Genomic DNA, 22,939 nt, shown 5'->3' on the forward strand with positions numbered 1-22,939 from the left:
TTAGTTTCCAGGTTGCCAACCTGCCCTACATATTTCAGCTTCCTAGACAGTCACATTGTGTGAATGTGTGCACCAATTCCTTAAACCGTATCCTATATATAATATTATTCATAAATACTATATGATAGTAAATAGATGTTTATGAAATATAATATTACACACACACACAGACACGCAGATACAAATATCCAGTTCCCTTAGTTTCTCCTTCTCTTAGGAACCCAGCCTGATACTGATACGCAGTTGAGCAAGTATGTTTGCTGATCTTGACCTGAAGCCAGTGCTTTAAACCATGAGAATGAAACATTTAGGGGCATTATGTGGACAGTAGTAGAAGGAAAAGAGATGGAAAAGTTATTTCATGACATCCAAGAAGTGAATGGTCCTCGAGGTGCAGCAGAGGAATCTGTAGGAGAGAGAGATGATTGACATCTTCGTATAGCCTTACACCTGTCCCAGTTAGCATGGAGGGGTTTGAGGGAGGTGACAGAGACACTGGGTAATGATGGAAGGTGCGAGGGAACAGAATGTACCACTGAATGGGGGGGGGGGTCCTGGGGAAACATCTGGAGGAAACACTGTCCCGTGCCACCTGATCTGCAAAAATTGAACATGGGGAGGTTAAGAGGGGTGCCATGTCAGTTTGGGAACTGTCTTTAGGAGTGCTAACCATAATCTCCCTTTCTCCAACCAGAGCGTCCTGCCTTCCTCATCACATGCCACCCCTGCCCCACACACACTTTGTTGGCCATGTCCTGACCGTGCTGTGTGACGTCTAAGCCCGTCCTTCCCGCCCAGGGCTACCATTGGCTGGGTGGCGGCGTGCTGACCAATCAAAGCTCAGGGACGCGGTGGCCGCGTTGCCCTGGGATCCCGGGAGGGGCACGTACACATAGACCAGGCAGCGCGACGTTGACAGTTGGAGACGTTGAGGTGAGCAAGATGGCTCCGAAGATGAGACGCTCGGGACCACCGGCCTCAGCCGGGGAGACGCGCAAGAGGAAGTCGTCGTCCGAGGAGAGGCCCGGGACCCCGAAGAAGGTGAGCGACCCGCCCAAGCTCCTCCTCGTCTTCCCGTGGACCCCTTCCTCAAGGTTCCTGCCCTGTCCTCACCCGGCACAACCCCAGCCCGCCCGCCCCGCATCTCAGGAAACCTCCCTGTTCCCGGCCTCCTCCTCCACCCTCTGCCCTGACCCGGACGGAGCCCCACTGTGATCTCCCTGCTGTCCTTCCAGAAGCGCAAGGCGGGGAAGAGAGGGAGAGCGGGTCCCGGAGGGAGAGGCCGGAAGAAACGCGCCGCCGGGACAAAGATGGCAGCCGTGGGAACCCCTGAGGCAGGGAGCGGGCCAGCGGCACCCGGGCCCGGCGAGCCGCCGAGCCAGGCGCTTCCTCCGCCCGAGGAGCAAGTGAAGGAGGAGCCAGAGCGCGAGCCCGACCTACTGTGCCAGGAGACCCAGCTGGAGGATCCACTGAGCGACGCGGTCACCATCTCCACCACCACGTCCGTCGGCAGCGACTAAGCTCAGGCCCAGCCGCCTGGAGACCGCGGAGGTCTCACCAGCGTGGGGGGCCCCCATGCTGACGTCAATAAAGCCACAGTGTTGCAAAGTGATCCCAGTGACTGTGTTCTCTGATGGTGGGGAGGGAGGGAGGGAGGGAGGGAAGGAGAGGTGGTGGGTGGGGAGGAGGGAGGAAGAGGTGGTAGGGGAGGGAGGGAGAGGTGTTGGGGAGGGAGGGAGGGAGAGGTGTTGGGGGGAAGGGGGGAGGGGGGAGTGGGAGTGGGGGGAGTGGGGGGAGGGGCAGTGGGGGTGAGTGGGGGAGTGGCGGGGAGTGGGGGAGTGGGGGGGAGTGGGGGGTAGGGGAGGGGAGTCAGGGGTAGGGAGGGGGGAGTGGGGGGGTAGGGAGGGAGGGAGTGGGGGGGTAGGGAGGGAGTGGGTAGGGAGGGAGGGAGAGGTGTGGGGGAGGGAGGGAGAGGTGTGGGGGAGGGAGGGAGAGAGGGAGAGGTGTTGGGGAGGGAGGGACAGGTGTTGGGGGGAGGGAGGGAGGGAGAGGTGTTGGGGGAGGGAGGGAGGGAGAGGTGTTGGGGGAGGGAGGGAGGGAGAGGTGTTGGGGGAGGGAGGGAGGGAGAGGTGTTGGGGGGGAGGGAGGGAGGGAGGGAGGGAGGGAGAGGTGTTGGGGGGAGAGAGGGAGGGATTATAAGCACCTGCCACCACACTGGGCTAATTTTTGTATTTTTTGTATAGACAGGGTTTTGCCATGTTGGCCAGGCTTGTCTGGAACTCCTGGCCTCAGGTGACCAACCCACCTCAGCCTCCCAAAGTGCTGGGATTACAGCTGAGAGCCACACCCCCGGCCCGGAAGGTTTTATGAAAACAGTTGTTACCTAATTCTTGAAAGAAAATGTTTTTACTGGCAGAAAAGTGTTCTGCTATATCTTAGATACACAGTTAAATTAGTTAATAACTAGTTGAAGGGCTTTGGGCGGTATGGGGCCCTGGACACAGGTCCACAGGAGTCGGAAAAAAGCCACGCAGAATAGAAACAGAATTGAGGGTATTTCAGAGAAAGGAGTAAGGAAAAGCGCTAGACTAGCAAGCTGATACGTAATTTTGAATCTTAACTAGATTGAGAATTTGGTATAACTCAAAATTAGATAAGAGTAATTGCAGCAAAAAAAGTAAAAAATGAAAAGAGGCCAGGTGTGGTGGCTCACTACTGTAATCCCAGTGCTTTGGGAGGCCAAGGCTGGTGGATCACCTGAGGTCAGGAGTTCAAGACCAGCCTGGCTAACAAGGTGAAACACTGTCTCTACTAAAAATACAAAAGTTAGCCAGATGTGGTGGCATGTGCCAGTAGTCCCAGCTACTCAGAAGGCTGAGGCAGAATAACTGAACCCGGGAGGTGGTGGTTGCAGTGAGCTAAGGTCACGCCACTGCACTTCAGCCTGGAAAACAAAGCAAGACTATCTCTCAAAAAAAAAAAAAAAAAAAAAAAAAAGATAAGGAGGGTAAAAAAAATTATTAATAACAAATTAAATTATTCATTCAAAAATTATTTATTGGGCACCTATGGTCCAGGCAGTGGGCTAGATGCTAATCAAAAAATAATAATCTCTGTCGTGACTGAGCAATGCATGTGAGGCATCCTTAGAATGGTGCTGGAAGATAGATGGGGCTATCTTATTCCATACTGAGTTTACGTAAGATGACCCTGAGGACCCGCCAGGCTAGTAACCTGTTCCAGGTCACCTAGTACTTGAACCGAAGCTTGTCTGACTCCAAAGTCCATACCTTGTCCGACATGCCATGCAGCCAGAAAAGGGCAGTGAAGTACTAAGGTTTGCTAAGGTGTTGAGTATATGGAAAAAGACAGGAGTATTTTTAAACTTGTGGTAAAACACACATGACACGACATAGACGTGGTTAACCAATGTTGAGGTGCATGGTGCAGTATTGTTAACTACTTGCCCGTTGTTCTACAGGGGATACTTAGAACTTTCTGGGATGGTTAATATCATCAGCTTGATTGGATTGAAGGATGTAACTATTGTTCCTGGGTGTGTCTGTGAGGATGTTGCCAAAGGAGGCTAACATTTGAGTCAGTGCACTGGGAAAAGTAGACTCACCCTCACTCTGGGTGGGCATCATCCAGTCAGCTGCCAGTGTGGCTAGAATCAAGCAGGCAGAAGAAGGTGGGAGAAGCCGACTTGCTGAGTCTTCCGGCCTCCATGTTTCTCCTGTGCTGGATGCTTCTTCGAACATTAGACTCCAAGTTCTTCAGCTTTTGGACTCTGGGACTTACACCTGTGGTTCGCCAGGGGCTCTCGGGCCTTTGTCCACACACTGAAGGCTGCATTGTGGGCTTCCCTACTTTCGAGGTTTTAGGACTTGGATTGGCTTCCCTGCTCCTCAGCTTGCCGAAAACCTATCATGGGACTTCACCTTGTGATCATGTGAGTCAATACTCCTTAATGAACTCGCCTTCATCTACGCATCTATCCTATTAGTTCTGTCTCTAGAGAACCCTGACTAATACACTTTCTTATCTTGCATGCCTAAAACTCCATGCCCATTGCACTGCAATTCCCCATTTTCTTCTCCCCTACCCCCTAGCAATGACCATTCTACTTTCTGGTTTTGTGAGTTTAACTATTTTATGTATTTCATAAGAGTAGAATTGGGCAGCATTTGTCCTTCTGTCACTGGCTTGTTTCACTTAAGCATAATGTCCTCAGGTCCATCTGTCCTGCAGGAGTGGTTTCTGACATCACACAAACTGAGAGGGTTTGAAACTTGTCCAACATGCACAGAAGTAGAGAGACCACTGTAGTGGTCGCCATGTTTTCATTACGCAGCTGCAACCACTACAACAGTCAGCGAATCCCATTTCACCTGTTACCATCACCAAACCTGTCCTGTCCCCTGCCCCACTCAGTTATTTTAAAGCAAGTCCTAGATTAAACTGACTTGGCTGTGTTTAGGAATTTGCCTCAAGTCCAATTGTTTTGATTCTTCAATTTTCTCCTGATGACAATGGTAATCGAAGATTGTGTAACAATTATTCAGGCCTTCCAGAAGCACATAGAGAGTAACAGTTTGGTAACCTCAGTGATGATCTGATCAGCGATGTGATAGATGCCACTGGAAAGCTCTTTCCCGCCCTGCCCATGTGCTACTGTTGACCTCACAGTGGTGTGAGCTTTTGTTGCTCTCTAACGCCGTTCACTTTGCAGTATGGCTGAAAATGATTTCATCACGGAACTGAAAATGAAGATGCTGTTCCAACCTCTACCTGTTACCCAGTTCCAATGTTGCTTCCAGATGTTTCAGGTAACTTTTCAGCCATGCCCCACTCTGCTGGTACCAATTTACTGTGTTAGTCCATTTTTCATGCTGCTGATAAAGGCATACCAGAGACTGGGAAGAAAAAGATTTGGTTGGACTTATACTTCCACATAACTAGGGAGGCCTCAGAATCATGGTGGGAGGTGAAAGGCACTTCTTACATGGCAGCAGCAAGAGAAAATGACGAAGAAGCAAAAGTAGAAACCCCTGATAAAACCATCAGATCTCATGAGACTTACTCAGTATCACGAGAATAGTACAGGAGAAACTGACCCCCACGATCAAATTACCTCCACCTGGGTCCCTCCCACAACACGTGGGAATTCCAGGAGATACAATTCAAGTTGGGATTTGTGTGGGGGCACAGCCAAACCATATGGATCCCATTTTCAATGTTTCTCTCTTCTCTTTTTTTTTTTTTTTAATTTACATAGTGCTATCATTTGGGAAATTCTGTCAAATGCGTACACCTGTGCTAAATACGCCCATGTCAAAACACAAAACACTCCATCGCCTCGGAAGGTTCCCTTGTGCACCTGCCTGATTGGTTTCTCCTTACCCCTTGCCCCAGCGTCAACGACTAATATCGATTCTTTCACCATAGGTTAATTTTGCCTGTTCTTAAATATCCAGGAAACATAATCTCGCAGCAAGTTCTCTTTTGTGTTTGCCTTCTTTCCCTCAAGCACAGTGATTTTGAGACTCACCCATCCAACGGTGTGTATTTATGGTTAATCGCTTTCCACTTTTGAGAGGCAATTTGTGCACAGATGTACCTCCCTTTCCTCATCTAACCTCCTGTAGGTGGACGTTACATTGTATACAATGTGTGGCTGTTATGAAAAAGACTTGCAAGAACAAGTCTTTGTGTGGACATATATTTTCCTTTCTCTTGGATCACAACTTAGGAATGGAATTGCTAGATCATAGTGTGTGTATGTTTAACTTTATAGGAATCTTACAAAATGCTTTGGAACGAATGGACCCCCATGTATGAACCCCACCAACAACAGTTGTGGATGTTCCACAGCTTTGCCAAAATTTGATCATCTCAGTCTCCTTAATTTTTGTCATTGTGATGAGTGTTAAGTGGTGTCTCTCTGGTATTTAAATTTGCACTTCTTTAATGAATAACAATGGTAAGTACTTTCTCTTGATCATTGCGATATCTTTCCCTATGAGGTGTCTCAATAAGCCCTTCTCTCGTTATTTTTTTTTTGTTAAGTTATAAAAATTCTTTATATATAATTATAAGGCAAGACCTGGGTCAGTTGTACGTAGAGTGGTTATTTCCTGCTATTCATGTGTTACTTTTTATTTTTTAGAGACATATTTTGATGAGTAAAAGTCAGGTTTTTTATTTTAAAATACAAATTTATTAAGGATTCCTTTGTAATTAATGCATTTTGTGTTAAATCTGAGAAATCTTCAACAACTTCAGGATCATACCATATTCTTTTGCTTTGTTCTAGAAGTTATATGACTTCAGATATTCTGTTTCCATCTCTGATGCTTTCAGATGTGTTATTTTTCCATGTAGATATCCAATTGTTATTCCATCACCAATTATTTTAAATCTGTGTTTGAATCGCCATACAATCGGTTAGGTTCAGACCTACGTTTGTTCCTGCATTCTGTGGGTGGCAGTTCCAATGACAAATCAGTTTCTAAAGCCTTTGCTGGGCTATTTGAAATGACCTGGTGCACATATTCTTTGGAGGTTAGGCTGGAAATTAGGAGATGGCTTAAATGGCAGTGAAGTTCTCAAAGCCTTTGCTCTGCTTCCTTGGGACTTTCCATGCATCCACAGGTCCGGAGTGAGACCAGGCTCAAGTGAGTTCGTCCACAGAAATGGGGACAGCCTTCTCTAGCACTTTCCTCTCTGTAATTAACCCCATATGGAACTACCAGATGCCCAGTTCAGATAAATAATGAATGAATTTTCAGTATATATATATATATATATATATATATATATATGTACATGTATATATATACATATATATATATTTATATGTACATGTATATATACATATATGTATTTATATATATGTATATACACATATATGTGTGTATATATATATATATATATTCCAAATATTGCATGGAACATACATTCACAAGTTTAAAAATATAACAAGGTTTACCTGAAATTCTGATTTTACTCAGAATCCTGTATTTTCATTTTCAAAATCTGCCAAGCTTACCCTATAGTCTGACTCCCAAGTGTCCTTTTACCTGACCCTTCTGGTCAGAAAGACAGGTTTCTCCTAGAGGTTCACCCACCACTAGTACTTGTGGTTCTGTGTGATGGGGGCTACCTTTGGGGTAAAGCAGCAAAAGGTAAGAGAAGGGGCTGGGAAGGGCAGGGGAGGGAGGGGGATAGGGAAAGATGTATTAAAGGGTACAAAATTACAGCTAGATAGATACATTCTCCTATTCTGGACTACTGTAGGATGACTATAGTTAACAATAATAAATTATACAGTTTCAAATGGTTAGAAGAGAGGATATTGAATGTTCTCAATACACAGAAATGATATCTGTTTGAGATGATGGATGTGCTAATCACACTGGTCTGATCACTACACATTGTATGTATGCCAACACTGCTATCTACCCCATATACCTGTGCAATTATTATTTGACAATCTAAAAATTTTAACTTAATTTTAAAAGTAAAGAAAGACAAGGAAAAAAAAAAGAAAATGACAGCAGGTACTCCCTGAGACTCTACATTAAACGGGTCCCTTTTCCTCATTTCTCTGACCAGAGGGAGGGCTGGAGGTGTCATGTCTTGGAATTGAGCTGACTGCTTTATAGAATAGCTGCCCCACTGCATCCATTGCTGAGCAACTGCTGAACTTAGACTAGCCTGGAGAGAGGAGAGCAAGAAAAAGCAAAGTGGGAAGAAACACGAGTTCCCTCTACACTCTGGCGCATGGGAGACCCTTCCTTTGACTGAAAGCAGAGGGTTTCTCCCAAGTTCTCCCAAGGTGGTGTCTGCACTCACTGCTCAGTTCCAAAACAGGGTCTGCCTTCTGCTCAATGCTGGGAGATGAAGCATGGAAAAATGGGAAACTCAGTCCTCTTACGGAGCCTTAATGACGTTTTGGTTTCAGTCCCCAGTGTGCTTGCTATTGTTCACTCCTTAAAGGGCTCGAGTCTTAGTTTTTTGTATTTGTCTAGAAATTTTACTGTAATTGAGAGATGGCAGTTACAGTTGGCTTACACCATCTCAACCCCATTATTATTTTTTGGAAGGTCTATCCTCCCCATAAAATTACTTTGACACTGTTAAGTTTCCTCATATGTGAGGTGTGAGTCTGTTTCTGAGCAATCAGTTTTGTTCCCTGTGTCTATTCTCAGGTCCTGCCGCTGACTTCATATGGCTCTGGTTCAGTCTTGATGCCTGTAGCTTTATAACAACTCTTGAAAACAACTAATGTGACTTATCTTTGTTTTTTCAAGGGGTGTTTTGGCTGTCCTAGGTCCTTTGCAATTCCATATAAATTTCAGGAATGCTTTGTGAACGTTTCCTGGAAATATGACTAGAATTGCAGTTTCTCTCTACGTAATCGGTGAAGACAAGTTTTAACAATATTCTCCTAGTCCGTGAGCATGATCGATCATTTTATTTACCTAAGTATACTTTATTTTCTTTTAGTAATGTTTTATAGTTTCAGAGTAGAAGTTTTGCTTAACTTTTATTAAATTTATCCTGAATATTTTATGTGTTATTATATTATGGTAGATATGGCAGATGGTATTTTGTTGTTTTTTTAAAAAAATTTTTGTGGGTACACAGTAAGTGTATATATTCATGGGGTATATGAGATATTTTTATACAGGCATGCAATGGGAAATAAGCACATCATGAAGAATGGGATATCTACCCCTCAAGCATTTATCCTTTGAGTTGCAAACAATCCAATTATACTCTGTAAGTTATTTGATTTTACAATGTACAGTTAAATTATTATTGTCCATTGTAACCAGTAGATAGTATGTTGTTCTTTAGAATTCCATTTGTTTATAACTAGTGTATTGAGATAGCACTAACATTGGTAATTGATCTTGTATTCTGTATCTAAGCTAAATTTGCTAATTAAGACTGATCTGCTTTGGATCTGTGTCCCCATGAAATCTCATGTCAAATTGTAATCCCCAGTGTTGGAGGTGGAGCCTGGTGGGAGGTGATTGGATCATGGGAGTGGAGTTCTCATTAATGATTTAACACCATTCCCCTGGGTGCTGTTCTCATGATAGTGAGTTCTTGTGAGATCTGGTTGTTTAAAAGACTGTAGCACCTCCCCTTCCTCTCTCTCTTCCTCCTTCTCCAGCCATGTAAGATGAGCCTGCTTCCCCTTCACCGTCTGCTCTGAATGTAAGTTTCCTGAGGCCTCCCCAGAAGCCAGGTAGATGCTAGCATCATGCTTCCTGTACAGCCTGCAGAACCGTGAGCCAATTAAACCTCTTTTCTTTATAAATTACCCAGTCTTGGGTGTTTCTTTATAAAAATGCAAGAACAGACTAATATAAAGACTGATAACTGTTTATATACCCAAGCATTTTCTACATGTTTTGCAAGTATAGAATCTTACCTCTATTGATTTAATATTTTTACCTTACCTTACATAAGGCAATTTGCTGCATTACTGCACTGTGACTTCCAATACAATATTGGATAAAAATGAAAGTGAATAGTTTTTTTATCCCTTGTTTTAATGAAAACTATTTGGTCTTTAACAATATGAATCCCAAAATCATACCTGGGTCTTGAATTTTGTCAAAAGCCCTTTCTACCACTACTGGAATTACTATCTTTTTCTCTTTTATATTATTAATACAACAGATTACACAGATTGATTTTGTTAGCATTGATCCAACCTTGAATTTGTGGAATAAGGAATAAATCTCACTTGGCCAAATATATTACTTATTTATTTTTCATTAATGTTGAATATAATTTTGTTAAGGATTATTGTGTTTATGTTTCATTTTATAAACTATTCTTGTCTGTTTGTGGTATTAGAGTTATGATAGTTTTATTAAAATATATTATACAGTGTTTTTTATTTTCTGAGTTTTTATAAGTTTCATATTATTTCTTCTCTTGATATGTCTTAGAATGCATTAATGAGGTTATTTGGTATTAAATTTTCCTTGGAAGAAGGTTCTAATTGCAAATTCAATTTCAGGGCTTTTCTGATTTGTTAACATCTGTTTTGGTAATTTGTTAATGTCCATTGTATCTAAGTATTTAATTTTGTTGGTGTGAATTTCTTATAGCATGCCTTTAATATCATGTAGTAAGTTTAGATATGTCTTCCATTCTTTTCTTAGTGTCATAAATCACTCAGTCTCTCTTTCTTTCCCTCCTTCCCTTGCTCTTCGTTCTTCCCCTGCCCCTTATTGGATCAGTCTAGCAAAAGGGTTTATCAATTTTATTAATCTTTTTCAATGTACCACATTTGCTTAGGTTGATTTTGCCATTATTTGTTCATTTCCTATTTCTATGGTTTTTAATATTATCTTTATTATTTATACTCTTTCACTTTATTTGGGTTTAATTTTTCATTATTCTTCTAGCTTCTTGAGTGCAATCTCCAGTTGTTCATTTTGGACCTTTCTTATTTTCGAATCTGAGCCACTAGTGCTGTAAGTTTTCCCCTTAGCTGCACCTCACACATTTTGATGGATTGAGTCTTTTATCATCCAGTTTTAAATATTTGCCAGTTTGCCTTGTCATTTCTTTTTTGTCTTATAAGTTTTTAGCAGCATGTTGCTTACATTGTGATTTCCTAGATACTTTTTATTTATTTCTAATTTTTTAAAATCAGTGAATATATTATGCATATTTTCAATCCTTTTTAAATAATTGAGTTTTTGTTTTTTGTGTTTTTTTTTTGTTTGTTTGTTTGTTTACTGAGAATATAGCATCTCTTGTTAAATGTTTTATTTGTTCTCTGGAAAAAACTATCTATTCCACTATTGGGTAGAGCAGCAGTACCCATCCTTTTCGGTACCAGGAACCAGTTTCATGGAAGACAATTTTTCCACAAACAGCGGTGAGGTTGGGTGGGGTGGGAAATTGTTTCAGGATAAAACTGTTCCACCTCAGATCATCAGGCATTAGCTACGTTCTCATAAGGGGTGTGCAACCTAGATCTCTCAGGTGCACAGTTCACAATAGGGTTTGTGCTCCTATGAGAATCTAATGTCACCGTTGATCTGACAGGAGGCAGAGCTCAGGTAGTAATGCTTGTTTGCAGTCTGCTCACCTCCTACTGTGCCCAGTGCCTAACAGGCCACAGACCAGGACCAGTCCACAACCTAGGGGTTGAGGACCCCTGGGCTAGAGTATTCCATAAATGTAGATTAAGTTGTCTGAGCACATTGTACGAATTTTCTATGCCCTTAATGATTTTTTTAAAAAATCTATTTGATCTAACAGTTTCTGAGAGGAGACAGTTACATATTTTCCATTTCCACTACTTTCTGGCACTATTGTTGCAAATGAGAAATCTGCTGCACTGTAATTGCAATTCATTTCAGGTAAACTGCTCTATACCTGGTACATTCTGTCATTTGATGTTTATCCTTGACATTGTGCAGTTTCACCATAATTGTCTAGTATTTAGTTGTTTTTTATTTATCCTGCTTGAAATTTGATTGCAGTTTTGATTGGACTGATTTTTCTTTTCTTAATTTCAATATAGTAACCAGTTATCATTTCTTAAAATGTTTATTTTCTTCTGGAACTTTAACAAAATGTATGTGGTAGTTTTTCGGTCTATTCTCCAGATTGCTTAACTCCTCTTTCATATTTCTCGTTTTGTTCTACCTCTGTGCTCGGCTCTGAGTAATTTTTGGCACACTTCTATTCTTGTCACAAATTCTGCATTTGGATTTGCCCAGTTTAGTATTTGTATCTTTTTTTAAAAATTATCATTGCTATAAAGAATATTTTATTTATTTTCAATATTTCCAATGGCGTTTTTTTAAAATCCATCTTTATTCTATGTCTGGCCCCCAAATTTCTTTTCTTTTCTTTTCTTTCTTTCTTTCTTTTTTTTTTTTTTTTTTTTTGACACAGGGTTTCACTCCTCTGTCACCTAGGCTGGAGTGCAGTGGCATGATCATGCCTCACTGCAGCCTTGAACCCCTGAGCTCAAGTGATCCTCCCACCTCAGCCTCCCAAGTACCTGGAACTATAGGCACACACCACTGTATCTGGCTAATTAATTTTTCTTTTTTAAGGGACAAGGTCTCCTGTGTTATCTAGGCTGCCTTGAAACTCCTGTCCTCAAGCAATCCTCATGCATCAGCTTCTCAAAGTGCTGGAATTACAGGTGGGAACCCCTGTGCCAGGCCTCTCCTCCTTTTGTTTTAATAGTTTACCACTTTCTTTTTTTTTTTTTTTTTTTTTTTTTTTTTTTGAGACGGAGTTTTTGCTCTCGTTACCCAGGCTGGAGTGTGCAATGGCGCGATCTCGGCTCACCGCAACCTCCGCCTCCTGGGTTCAGGCAATTCTCCTGCCTCAGTTTCCTGGGTAGCTCGGATTACAGGCACGCGCCACCATGCCCAGCTAATTTTTTGTATTTTTAGTAGAGACGGGGTTTCACCATGTTGACCAGGATGGTCTCGATCTCTCGACCTCGTGATCCACCCACCTCGGCCTCCCAAAGTGCTGGGATTACAGGCCTGAGCCACCGCGCCCGGCCTAGTGTACCACTTTCATATATCCATTTGGACATCAACAATAGTTATTTATTTATTTGAGACAGGTTCTGATTCTGTCATTGAGGTTTGAATGCAGTGGCATGATCTCGGCTCACTGAAACCTCCATCTCCCATCCTCACACCATCTTCCCACCTCAGCCTCCTGAGCAGCTCAGACTACAGGCACACACCACCACGCCTGGCTAATTTTTGTATTTTTTTGTAGAGATGGGATTTGCCATCTTGCCCAGGCTGGTCTCCAACTCATGAGCTCAAGCGATCCATCTGCCTCAGCCTCACAGAGCCCTGGGATTCCAGGTGGGAGCCACTGCACCCAGCTGACAATTATTCTGTTAAAATCTTAGTTGTGTTTCTGTTGTTTTTGGTTTCTTGTGGACTATGCTTATCCTGCAATCAGGATTGGCTGTCTTTATTGTCTTTTATTGGCTGTCTTTCATTGTCTTATATTTCCCTACATGCTTGTGAATTTGTATTTTCGGCTTCACTTAAAGAAGGAAATATAGTTTGACACATTAAATCTTCCAGTCTTTAGTTTCCTTAACTCACTTCACCATGTTCCAGAGTCCTCAGGCCAAAAGGACATCAGGTACCAAGGCTGAGTATTCCCTCTTCTTGGTTAGAGTAGGCAGACGGCTGATACTCTTCTCACTAAGCCAGGGAGGCAGATATTTTAGTTCCTGGTTATGTGTCTCAACCCTAACTAAGCCTACATGCTTAAAATAAGCTAAACTACTAACTAGCCTAAGAAACCTGTTTTTATCGGCTTCCTTTCCTCTGGATTAATTTGGCTAAATCTAATTCCAGTTCACTCACCTACTTAAGGAAAATGCAGTCTTGGTTATTCCAGCAGAAGAAAACTCCTGGTGAATGTTGAGCCCCGTTAGCAGACCCCTGGCTTTGTCCTATCTGTATCTAAATTTTCTCAGTAGCCTTTATCTGCATTGCTGCCTGTTTAAAATGGAAGGAGCTCAACATGCTAAGCTATCTTGATTGAAAATCATTATTTTTTGGGGGGAAGGCTGGGAGTATATGTTTTTACTCCAATAAAAAGGCTCATCAGAAAGGAATTGTCACATAGAAACTCCTGCCCTTAGAAATTGTTTCCTTTGGGTGTGTACCCATTAACGGGATTTCTGGGTTAAACGGGAGTTCTAGTTTTGGTTCTTAGTTCTAGCCTGAGTTCTAGTTTTGCTCTTTGATGTGACTCTAAATGGATAATTTGAATGAGAGAGAACTCCTCTAGGAATGAAAAGAAAATAGAGGTATTGGTAGACCCAGAGGTCCTTTTTGTTCCATTTACCAAATGACAGGGGCAGTGTTGCTAGAGGTCTTGTTCTGGCCAGATGCATGAATTCTTCTCCTACTAATAAGCACTGCTTGATATCAACTTCACTGCATCCTATTACTCATTGTAGGTATGTAGCATGACAATTACTTTCTATCCGTCTTCCTACTTCTTGTCCCAAACATCATGACTGAGAATCAACCCAGGTGCCCATTAGTGGTGGATTGTATTTTTTTAAATGTGGTGCACAGTACCAGGAGGTACTGTGCAGCAACAATAACAACAACAAAAGAAATCCATATACACCACGGAATACTGTGCAGCCACAAAATAAAATGAAATCCTGTCCTTTGCAGCAACATGGACACAGCCAGCCATTGTCCTAAAGAATTTAAAACAGAACAGAAAATCAAATATCACATTTTCTCATTTATAAGTGGGAGTTAAACCCTGGATCCACATGGACATAAAGATGAAAATAATAGACCCCGAGGACTTCAAAACTGGGGAGAGGAGTGGGCTACGGGCTGAAAACCTTCCTTTGGGGTACTATATTTACTATCTGGGTGATGAGATCGGTAGAAGCCCAAACTTCAGCATCAGGCAAAATACCCTTATAAGAAACCTGTACATGTACTTCCTGAATCTACAATAAAATAGAAATTTTTAAAAACTGTTTCTTATTTAGAGATCTTAGTAACATCTTGGGTTGGTGCCTCTTCCCTATAGAAAAAGTTGTAGTAATTTTATTCTTATTCCATTCCTGATCACTATCAAGTCACCATGTCCCGAGGATGGACACAAAGGCTTCCTCTAAAGCAGCAGGAATTACAAATTGAATTTTATAATTCTGCTACATTTACAGTCAAAGGCATGGATAAACCAGCAGTAAAGATCTGTGATGCTGTTGATGAACTATCTTTTCTCTGTGGTTGCTGGACCTAGGATCACAGGGGCGCTTATTTGGGTCTTTAGCAAGAGCAGATTCCAGTTGCCTGCCCAACTTTTGGCCTCAGATGAAAAGCATTTTTTGGTCTGGTCTTTCCTAGCCATGGGCATGGACTGAACAGCATCTCTCAGGAAGCACAATTGATCTTCAGATGAAAATAGTACAAGAAAGAGTAGGCGTTGTGGAGAAAACTGTTTTGGTGTAATCTGCCAACAATTCTTTTAGTTCCTTTGTACTAGAGCACAGAGGTGCATAAGAAAGGATTTGCTGCCCAGAATTATTTAGGCTATGATTAGTTGCTTAGAGTCAAGAGTCAGGAAACTTGTTAGTTACGTGAAATCGGACCAAATATTATACTTCTTTAAGCCTCAAGACTGTTTTCTGTACAGTAATAATTAGCATCCTTTGAGCATTTCAAAGGGGCTAGAGATTCAATGGTTTACATGTGGTATCACATTTGATCTTCATAGGCTCCTGAGAGAGCAGGTGCAGTTGCTAGTTCTCTTTTACTAAATGCCCAACATCACACATAGATGACAGCTATTCCTGAGACTTACAAAAGGCCAGCTCATGACATTACGCTATGCTGCCTCCTATATATCACACGGGAGTAATTGTTTCTGCCTTACTAGTTAACTCAGAAAAGTAAATGAGGCTTGGAAAGGCCCTAGCTCAAAGCACACACTCAAAAGTATTAGTTTATCCACAACATGGAGGTGATACCTACCCATTAAGAGATGCCAGTCAAACTCTCTTGGGTTTTTTTTTTTTGTCATCACCAGATTTCCCTAAGCTAGCATTGTCCTTGACACAGTTCTATTTGTGTTGTTGTTTCCCTCTGTTTATAGGCATTTTTGTAACACTACGCCTTTGCTGACTCAAGGGCTCAGCTTAAGACCTTAAACCTTCAGGGAAAATGTTTCTTTTCCAAATCTAATGCTATGATTTACATCAAGTCCTATAGTGTGACACGGGGCAGGGTTGAGACAATATTCTGGCTCATGTAAATGAAGTACAGGAGACTGTTAAGAATAAGAACTAATTTATGTCTTGTATCCCATATAAGTCATGATGTTTGGGACCAGAAGCAGGGAGAGGGGTGTAATTATCATGCTACATGCCTACAGTGAGTAATAGGATGCAGTGAGGTTAACATCAAGCAGTGCTTATTAGTAGGAGAAGAATTTTTGCGTCTGAGCCAGAGCAAGACCTCTAGCAGCATCCCCCCATCCCCCACTTCCAATTTGGTAAATGGAACAAAAAGAATCTCTGTGTCTACCAAGACCTCTATTTTCTTTTTCTTCCTAGAAGAGTTCTCTCTCATTCCAATTATCCATTTAAAGCCACATCAAAGAGCAAAGATGTGGGAATAAAATCTGTAACCTGCACTTCTATGTGTCTCTAAAGACCTTTAGAGTAATTGCAGATGAGACCAAAAGACATTTTTTAAAAAGAAAGGTCAGCTTGAATCACAAAATCAGAAAAATCTGACAAACCTTAAGTTTCTTTGCAAAATAAAATTCTACTTTAATGAGAAATGATCAGAAAATAGTCTTCCCTGTACTCGAGCACAGCCATGTCTCCCAATGTAATTGGGAGAAAATAGCTAAAAGCATGAAGCAAGCCCATGGAAACATCCCAAGATTGTGTAAATGGATTAGAAGAGAATCCAATTTCTTTCGTTACAACCCTCGAATCTTTTTCTTGTTTTTTTTTTCTTTCTCTTTTTCCTGTTTTCTTTGTTTCTACTACCTTGTCCTCTTCTGAATTTGCAAGGTTCACAAAAACTATTCTCAAAAGAATGCTTCTGAAAGTTTTCAGGATGAGATTCCATCAGCAATTCCAATTAAAAGACATGAAAAACAGGAACAATCACCAATCATTCCAATGACAACTTGTACTGCAGTTGAAGAAGAAAACTGCTAACCGGGACAGGCCACAGGGCCATGGAGTTTTCTTTTCTCCGGGTCCCGTTTACCTCCAATCCTGCTTTGGTTTAGGGGCCACCTTATCTTCAGGTGTTCCCTAATGCATATCAGGAAAGTAAACCCTTTCACCTTGAGTCACCTTCACTAGTTTGTGTCATGCTCTTTGCAACTTTTGGCCTTACCAACTCTCTGAAAAAGGTTTAATAGTAAACAGGCTATGAGAAGAAAGACAAATGTGTGTTCTCACCTTCTCATCTTTATTTATTTCTGATTCTTTTCACTGATATCCCCAACCCCACCACGGCCATCTGCAACAACTCTACCCAACTTTCAAAGTTTATCCATTCCGTTGCTACCTGTGAAAATCCCCACAGCATGAAGTGGTCTCTCCTTCTCTGAACTATCTTACTGCTATCACCAGACACTGGCTCCTGATATAATCACACATACCTGTGGATTTTTACTCTTCTTGAGGGATAATAGCTTATTTAAGGGTGAGGACCACAACTTATGTCTCAGCATCTATGGCTTATTTACGGTAGGTGTGTATAAACTAATTTTAATTGCTGAAATTTACAATTAACAGTGAATGTTTTTTTTTTGGTGAAGATTTCCTCACTAAAATATTTCATTTATGACTATATTCATTTAAAATCCAAGGTGAAATGAGGTGAGGTATATGATATTTCAAAGCAAATGTAGAAACAAATGAAGGCATGAGGGAAGAGGTAAATTTTTTTAAATCTGTGGTTAAAGTAGTAAAATCATTCAAATAGGTTTCTCTACCCCAACAGGTTATCCTTCTCTCTCTCTCTCTTCAAAATACGTCCTGTGCATACCTAGCTCTGCATCCTTGCCACACAACTGCCAGCATGATATTCTTCTTGCTCCTCATTTTCTATTAAACTCCATCATCTTAAGCCAAACTGAAGGCCCATTTTCTCCAAGAAACTTTCTGGACTCACAGTCTGTACAATAAAGATCTCATTTTTTATCATTTAAATTGGAATGGACAGGCCAGGCACCATGGCTCATGCCTGTAATCCCAGCACTTTGGGAGGCCGAGGCAGGCAGATTACTTGAGGTCAGGAGTTCAAGACCAGCCTGGCCAACAGGTTGAAACCCCGTCTCTACTAAAAATTCAAAAATTAGTTGGGCGTCGTGGCACATGCCCTTAGTCCCAGCTACTTGGAAGGCTGAGGCAGGAAAATCACTTGAACCTTATTAGAGCCCTGGATCTAGTTTTCTGCAATTCTCTTGGTTTCTCCAAACCTCATTCCTTCATTCTGGAATCATTCTTGATCCTTTGTCCACCACACCACATAAAGCTGTGTCTAGGAATGTTCAGGCATTGTGTTGGGGCATTGGTGTTGATGGTGCAACTGTTCAGGCATTGGTGTTAATGGTATTATCTCTGAACCCATCCCATGGCCTTGGAGCAACACACTCTTGGTTTCCTGTGTGGGAGGTACTATGGAAAGCAAGCAACATTTACATTTTTGGTGGTTGCTGTGGACTTATGCAAATCAGGACCCATCACCCCCATTCGCCCCCAAAAAATGCTCTGACCCAAATGCTAATCCTTCTAGAAATACCATTACAGAAACATCCAGAAACAAATGCTTTCCAAATATCTGGGCATCCTTTAGCCCAGTCAAGGTCACATATTAAATTCAGCATCACAATTTGTATTAGGTTGCAGCAAAAGTAATTGTGGTCTTTGCCATTGAAAATGATGACCAAAACTGCAATGACTTTTACATCAACGTAATATTAGAACTAAAAACATAATTTCAGAGAAATAAAAGTAAAAGTTTGTGTGTATATGTACAAAATAAATATTAAATTTTTGGAATCCCATTTATCTCCACCATAGAATTATTTGATATACCTTCTTTTAATTAAAAAATTACAGTGCTTATAATAAATCTTTAACATCTTCAAATAATAATATACCACTTCATGTGTGACGTAAGACACTCACAGCCATATCTCTACCCTCTCTGACCATTGTGCTATTTTTAAAACACATTTCACTTTGATGTATATGGCAAACTAATAATTATTAAATTTTGCTTTAAATTGTTAATTATCGTTTAAAGAAATTTTAAGTGAGCAAATAAGTCTTTTATACTCTCTCACAGATTTCGCACTGTGTCTGTCAGTGTTTGTATGGATTCAGTGTTCCATCTGGTACCATTCCCATCCTACCTGAAGAACTTTGTTTAGCATTTCCTAAAGTGCAGGTCTGATGGAGAAAAATGCCCTCAGCTTTTGTGGCTCTTAAAAAGGCTTCAATTCCCCTTCATTTTAAAATGATATCTTCACTGTATATAGAACTGTAAACTAACAGTTGTTTTCCCCCCTTTTTTCACACTTTCTGGGTGCCATTCCATTACCTTATGGCTAGCACAGTTCCTGTGGATGTAAGAGTATGTGTGTCTTAAGTCACAGAAAAAGAAAAAGGCTACATAGCAGTTAACAAATTGACTAAAATTGATTTATATACTCTGCCAAGTGGAATCTAGGTCTGCTAATTCCTACACAAGTTTCCGTCACCAAGATTTATATGCATTATTCACCTGGGTATATTTATTGGGGTGATAGATAACAAAGTACCTACAGTAAACTTGAGCCCAATTTTGAGGAAAGAAAATGTTTAGCAGTTTAATTGACTAACTCCTCACAGTACCCAAAGGGTTTCCAAAATGTAGAAAAATTAAAACACTACACCTTTTTCTACAGGGAAGAGGCACCAACAGTTCTTTTTTTTTTTTAATTTCTATTTTTAAATACCTATTCATTACAGGAATAATTGATTTTATAATTATTTTTTGTTTATTTAACTGGGCAAACAACTGATTTTACTACAATCAGCCAATTTATTTTTTAGCATTCTGAATACACACTTGTAAAAATTGTGTTACATTGAATAGATACTTTATTGTTGTTGTTGCCAAAATTTGTAGCAAAGAGTTTCACATTTTCATGACACTTTTAACATCTGGGAACACTGTTCAGTAGGGACAACAGAGGCACACCTCAAAGTCTTCCTTTTGTCTCCATTGGGCAAGAAGACTTGGGGAGTGTTGACTTTGAGTTGTGCCTAGAGAGGAAAATGTGCATTTATTCTACCAGCTTAGATCATTTTTTTTTTCTTAAGTAAGATGATTCTGCTTTTTAGCTTTTCTTTTACAGAGAACACTGCTATTTCAGATAATATGGGAAATGTATTGAAATGCTCATAAATGAATTATAGATTAAACCAAAAATACTTGCTTTGGTTTTTCTTCTGTCATTGTCAAGAGCTCTCAAAATGATCAAGGGTGAAAAATAAAAATATAAAAAATTAAAACAAAAAATACGGGATGTAAAAATAAACCAAAAACTATTAAAAAGTAGAGTCTGGTTGACTATGAAGCAATGACAAGGTTCTTAGAAATACAGAAATTGTATATTCCTTTCAGAAAAAGAAAGTGAACTTGAAAAATACCTTTTGCTACCCAAAATACCACTTACAATGTCTAATTGTCCAACAACATGTTACTGTGAATACAGAATAGAACATGGCTTGTTCCAAATTAAGTGCAGTGAATTTGAAGGGTAGGTCATAAGGATATTACTGGTTTGTAATTAGTTGTAAATGGCCTGGTTTCAACTTATAGCTATCACAAATCTTTTGCTAGTAGGTATCTTAGATATTAGAATTCCTGAAGATATTGCAATGTCCATCATCTTATTTAACTAAATTCATCAAACCACACATAAAATAATAAAAATGAAAGCAAAGCATTACAAATGAATTTACTTGGGAAACTTCATCTTTTTAAACACCTGATATGAAGCGACCTACTAACCATTACCAGCTATTAGCAAAAATGTCACAAAGAAACAAAAGTATATACAGTTTACTACAATCTTTCATCATTAATTTAATAACACTAATTGAACTTCCACTATAAACGAGGCAATGAGTAATGTTATAAACAAATAAAGATAAGGAAGATGGCCAGGTGCAGTGGCTCACGCCTGTAATCCCAACACTTTGGGAGGCAGAGGCAGGCGGATTACAAGGTCAAGAGATCAAGACCATCCTGGCCAACATGGTGAAACCCCATCTCTACTGAAAAATACAAAAGTTAGCTGGGCATGGTGGTGGACACCTGTAGTCCCAGCTACTCGAGAGACTGAGGCAGGAGAATTGCTTAAACCCAGGAGGCGGAGGTTACAGTGAGCTAAGATCATGCCACTACACTCCAGCCTGGTGACAGAACAAGACTGTCTCAAAAGAAAAAAAGAAAGATAAAGAGAAAAAAAAATAGATAAGGAAGACAAATTTCCTTTCTGGCAAGGAAACCAGATGGAAACATACAATAATTCTAGAACAATATAATCACTGATATGCTCTCCAAGCATCATTTTCTAAGCATCTTAGCAGATGATGTACTAGAATAATCATCACCTGTGGGTAGGTTACCTTAATTATAACAGAGTAAGCAGTTATCATCAGATAAGTTAAAAATAATTTATATCTTCCATGCTGGAATCATTTATTTACAAACATCTTCATTATCTTAAACTGAAAGCTGTACCTGTGGTCTTCCAGAAAAGGTCATAACTCAGAAGTGTCTAGGCTTAGTGAAAAAGGAATGTGGAGAATATATAAATAGGCAAAAAGGCAATGCATCAGAAAAGAGCATAGATATTTTACTCTCAGAACAGTGGCCTTAATTTTGCCAATTTCTGAAAGCAATGTCATAATTTCAAACAAAACCAAATATTTATGGCATAGAAACTTCACTTTGATGGGATAGTCACACAATTCTTCAAATGATTTTATTCGCTCGTTTCTCTATTTATAAAATTGTTCCTCTATGCAACTCTCTGGTATTATGAAAATTATCTATTCATGATCTATTACATAAAAGTAACCTTATCTCCTGCTTTGTGCTATTCAACTGCTAGAATTTTAGCATAGAAATCTGCCTAGGCCACCACTTCTGAACTTTCCAATGTCAGATGCTGCTTCGGCCAGGATGGGGTGGGCCTGAGATGCTACATTTCTCACAAGTTCCCAGGTGATTCTGGTTCATGAGCCACACCTGGAGCACATAATTTAGCCCACTACATTTGACCCATTTTGTTTAAATCAGCACTGCAATTGGTCCCGATCACTTAACTACAATAGTCAATCCTGGGAACTTCCCTACACCCTTTCAATTTATAAGGCCATTAGTTATGACACCTGTCAGGAAATCCACAAAATCAAACTGGCTTTCACTTACTCCCTTGCACAGGATTCTCTTGAAGAGGTTGCCTAATTTGAGAAATCTTGGGCAACTTGGAGTGGTTTACCATGCATTGTTGTGGCCTCTATGACTGCCATTACAAAAATGATCAGTCTAAAGTTAATACTATTCCTGAGGATAAATTAGAACCTTTTGCTGTTTATTTTGTTTTAGTGTAATAATGGCTGTAGGCTAATCAGGAAAGATGATGGGCACACATGATTCTCATCTCATCTAATTAAATTGCAACACTTAATGATTAAAGTGAATAAGCTGCATCAGAGTTTTATTTTTCCAAACAATTATAATTTCAGCAATGATAATATTATCTACAACTTATTGAAGGCTTGCTATGTGCTGTCTGCTTTTTAAAATTTAAGCATTATTTAACTCCTATTTTGTTGTGTGGAAACCCACTTTTGAGAGATTAATGCATTTATTTTTTTCTATCACTTATAGCAAGTTAAAAATTAAATCTGTCAAAGTATGTCTCTGACTGTCGCTTAACTCTCAAGCTGTCATTTGACTGTACCCTTCATTTTGCCAACAGAAGGAAAGCCATTGCTATCATATCCTGGAGGCAGATATATACACACTTTTGCCTTCTCCTTTCCTTTCTCTAGAGGAAGTCCAGTTTTTCATGTGGTTATCTGTTACTCATTGCAGCTGAGTTGTCAGGGCTGTCTTGGCATGGAAGCCCAGGTTGAGACCCTCCTAAAGCTCCCCAATACCTTTCTGGGTCCCAGAGGAATCAGGAGTCCGTTTTTCTCCTCCTTTTTTTTAAATTGTATTTTTTTGAAGTTGGAGTCTTGCTTTGTAGCCCAAGCTGGAGTGCAGTGGTGCAATCACAGCTCACTGCATCCTGGACCTCCTGGGCTCAAGCGATTCTCCTGTCTCAG

The 22,939-nt window shown here is 40.5% G+C and overlaps 1 protein-coding gene across 1 annotated transcript; it reads left to right on the forward strand.

The window, feature by feature from the left end:
* Positions 1-833: 833 nt before the first annotated feature.
* Positions 834-1,520, forward strand: LOC141582847 (testis-specific basic protein Y 1-like). Its single transcript, XM_074392120.1, has 2 exons — positions 834-1,041; positions 1,236-1,520. Exons 1-2 carry the CDS (start codon positions 943-945, stop codon positions 1,518-1,520), a joined length of 384 nt encoding a protein of 127 aa, XP_074248221.1. The 5' UTR covers positions 834-942.
* Positions 1,521-22,939: the final 21,419 nt, after the last annotated feature.

Source organism: Saimiri boliviensis, chromosome X (genome assembly GCF_048565385.1).
Source record: "Saimiri boliviensis isolate mSaiBol1 chromosome X, mSaiBol1.pri, whole genome shotgun sequence".
Classification (NCBI taxonomy): domain Eukaryota; kingdom Metazoa; phylum Chordata; class Mammalia; order Primates; family Cebidae; genus Saimiri; species Saimiri boliviensis.

Coding starts and splice junctions, on each gene's coding strand:
- LOC141582847 (XM_074392120.1), top strand. CDS start 943: ATGGCTCCGAAGATGAGACGCTCGGGACCACCGGCCTCAGCCGGGGAG. Junction 1,042..1,235: donor GGCCCGGGACCCCGAAGAAG/GTGAGCGACCCG, acceptor CTGTCCTTCCAG/AAGCGCAAGGCGGGGAAGAG.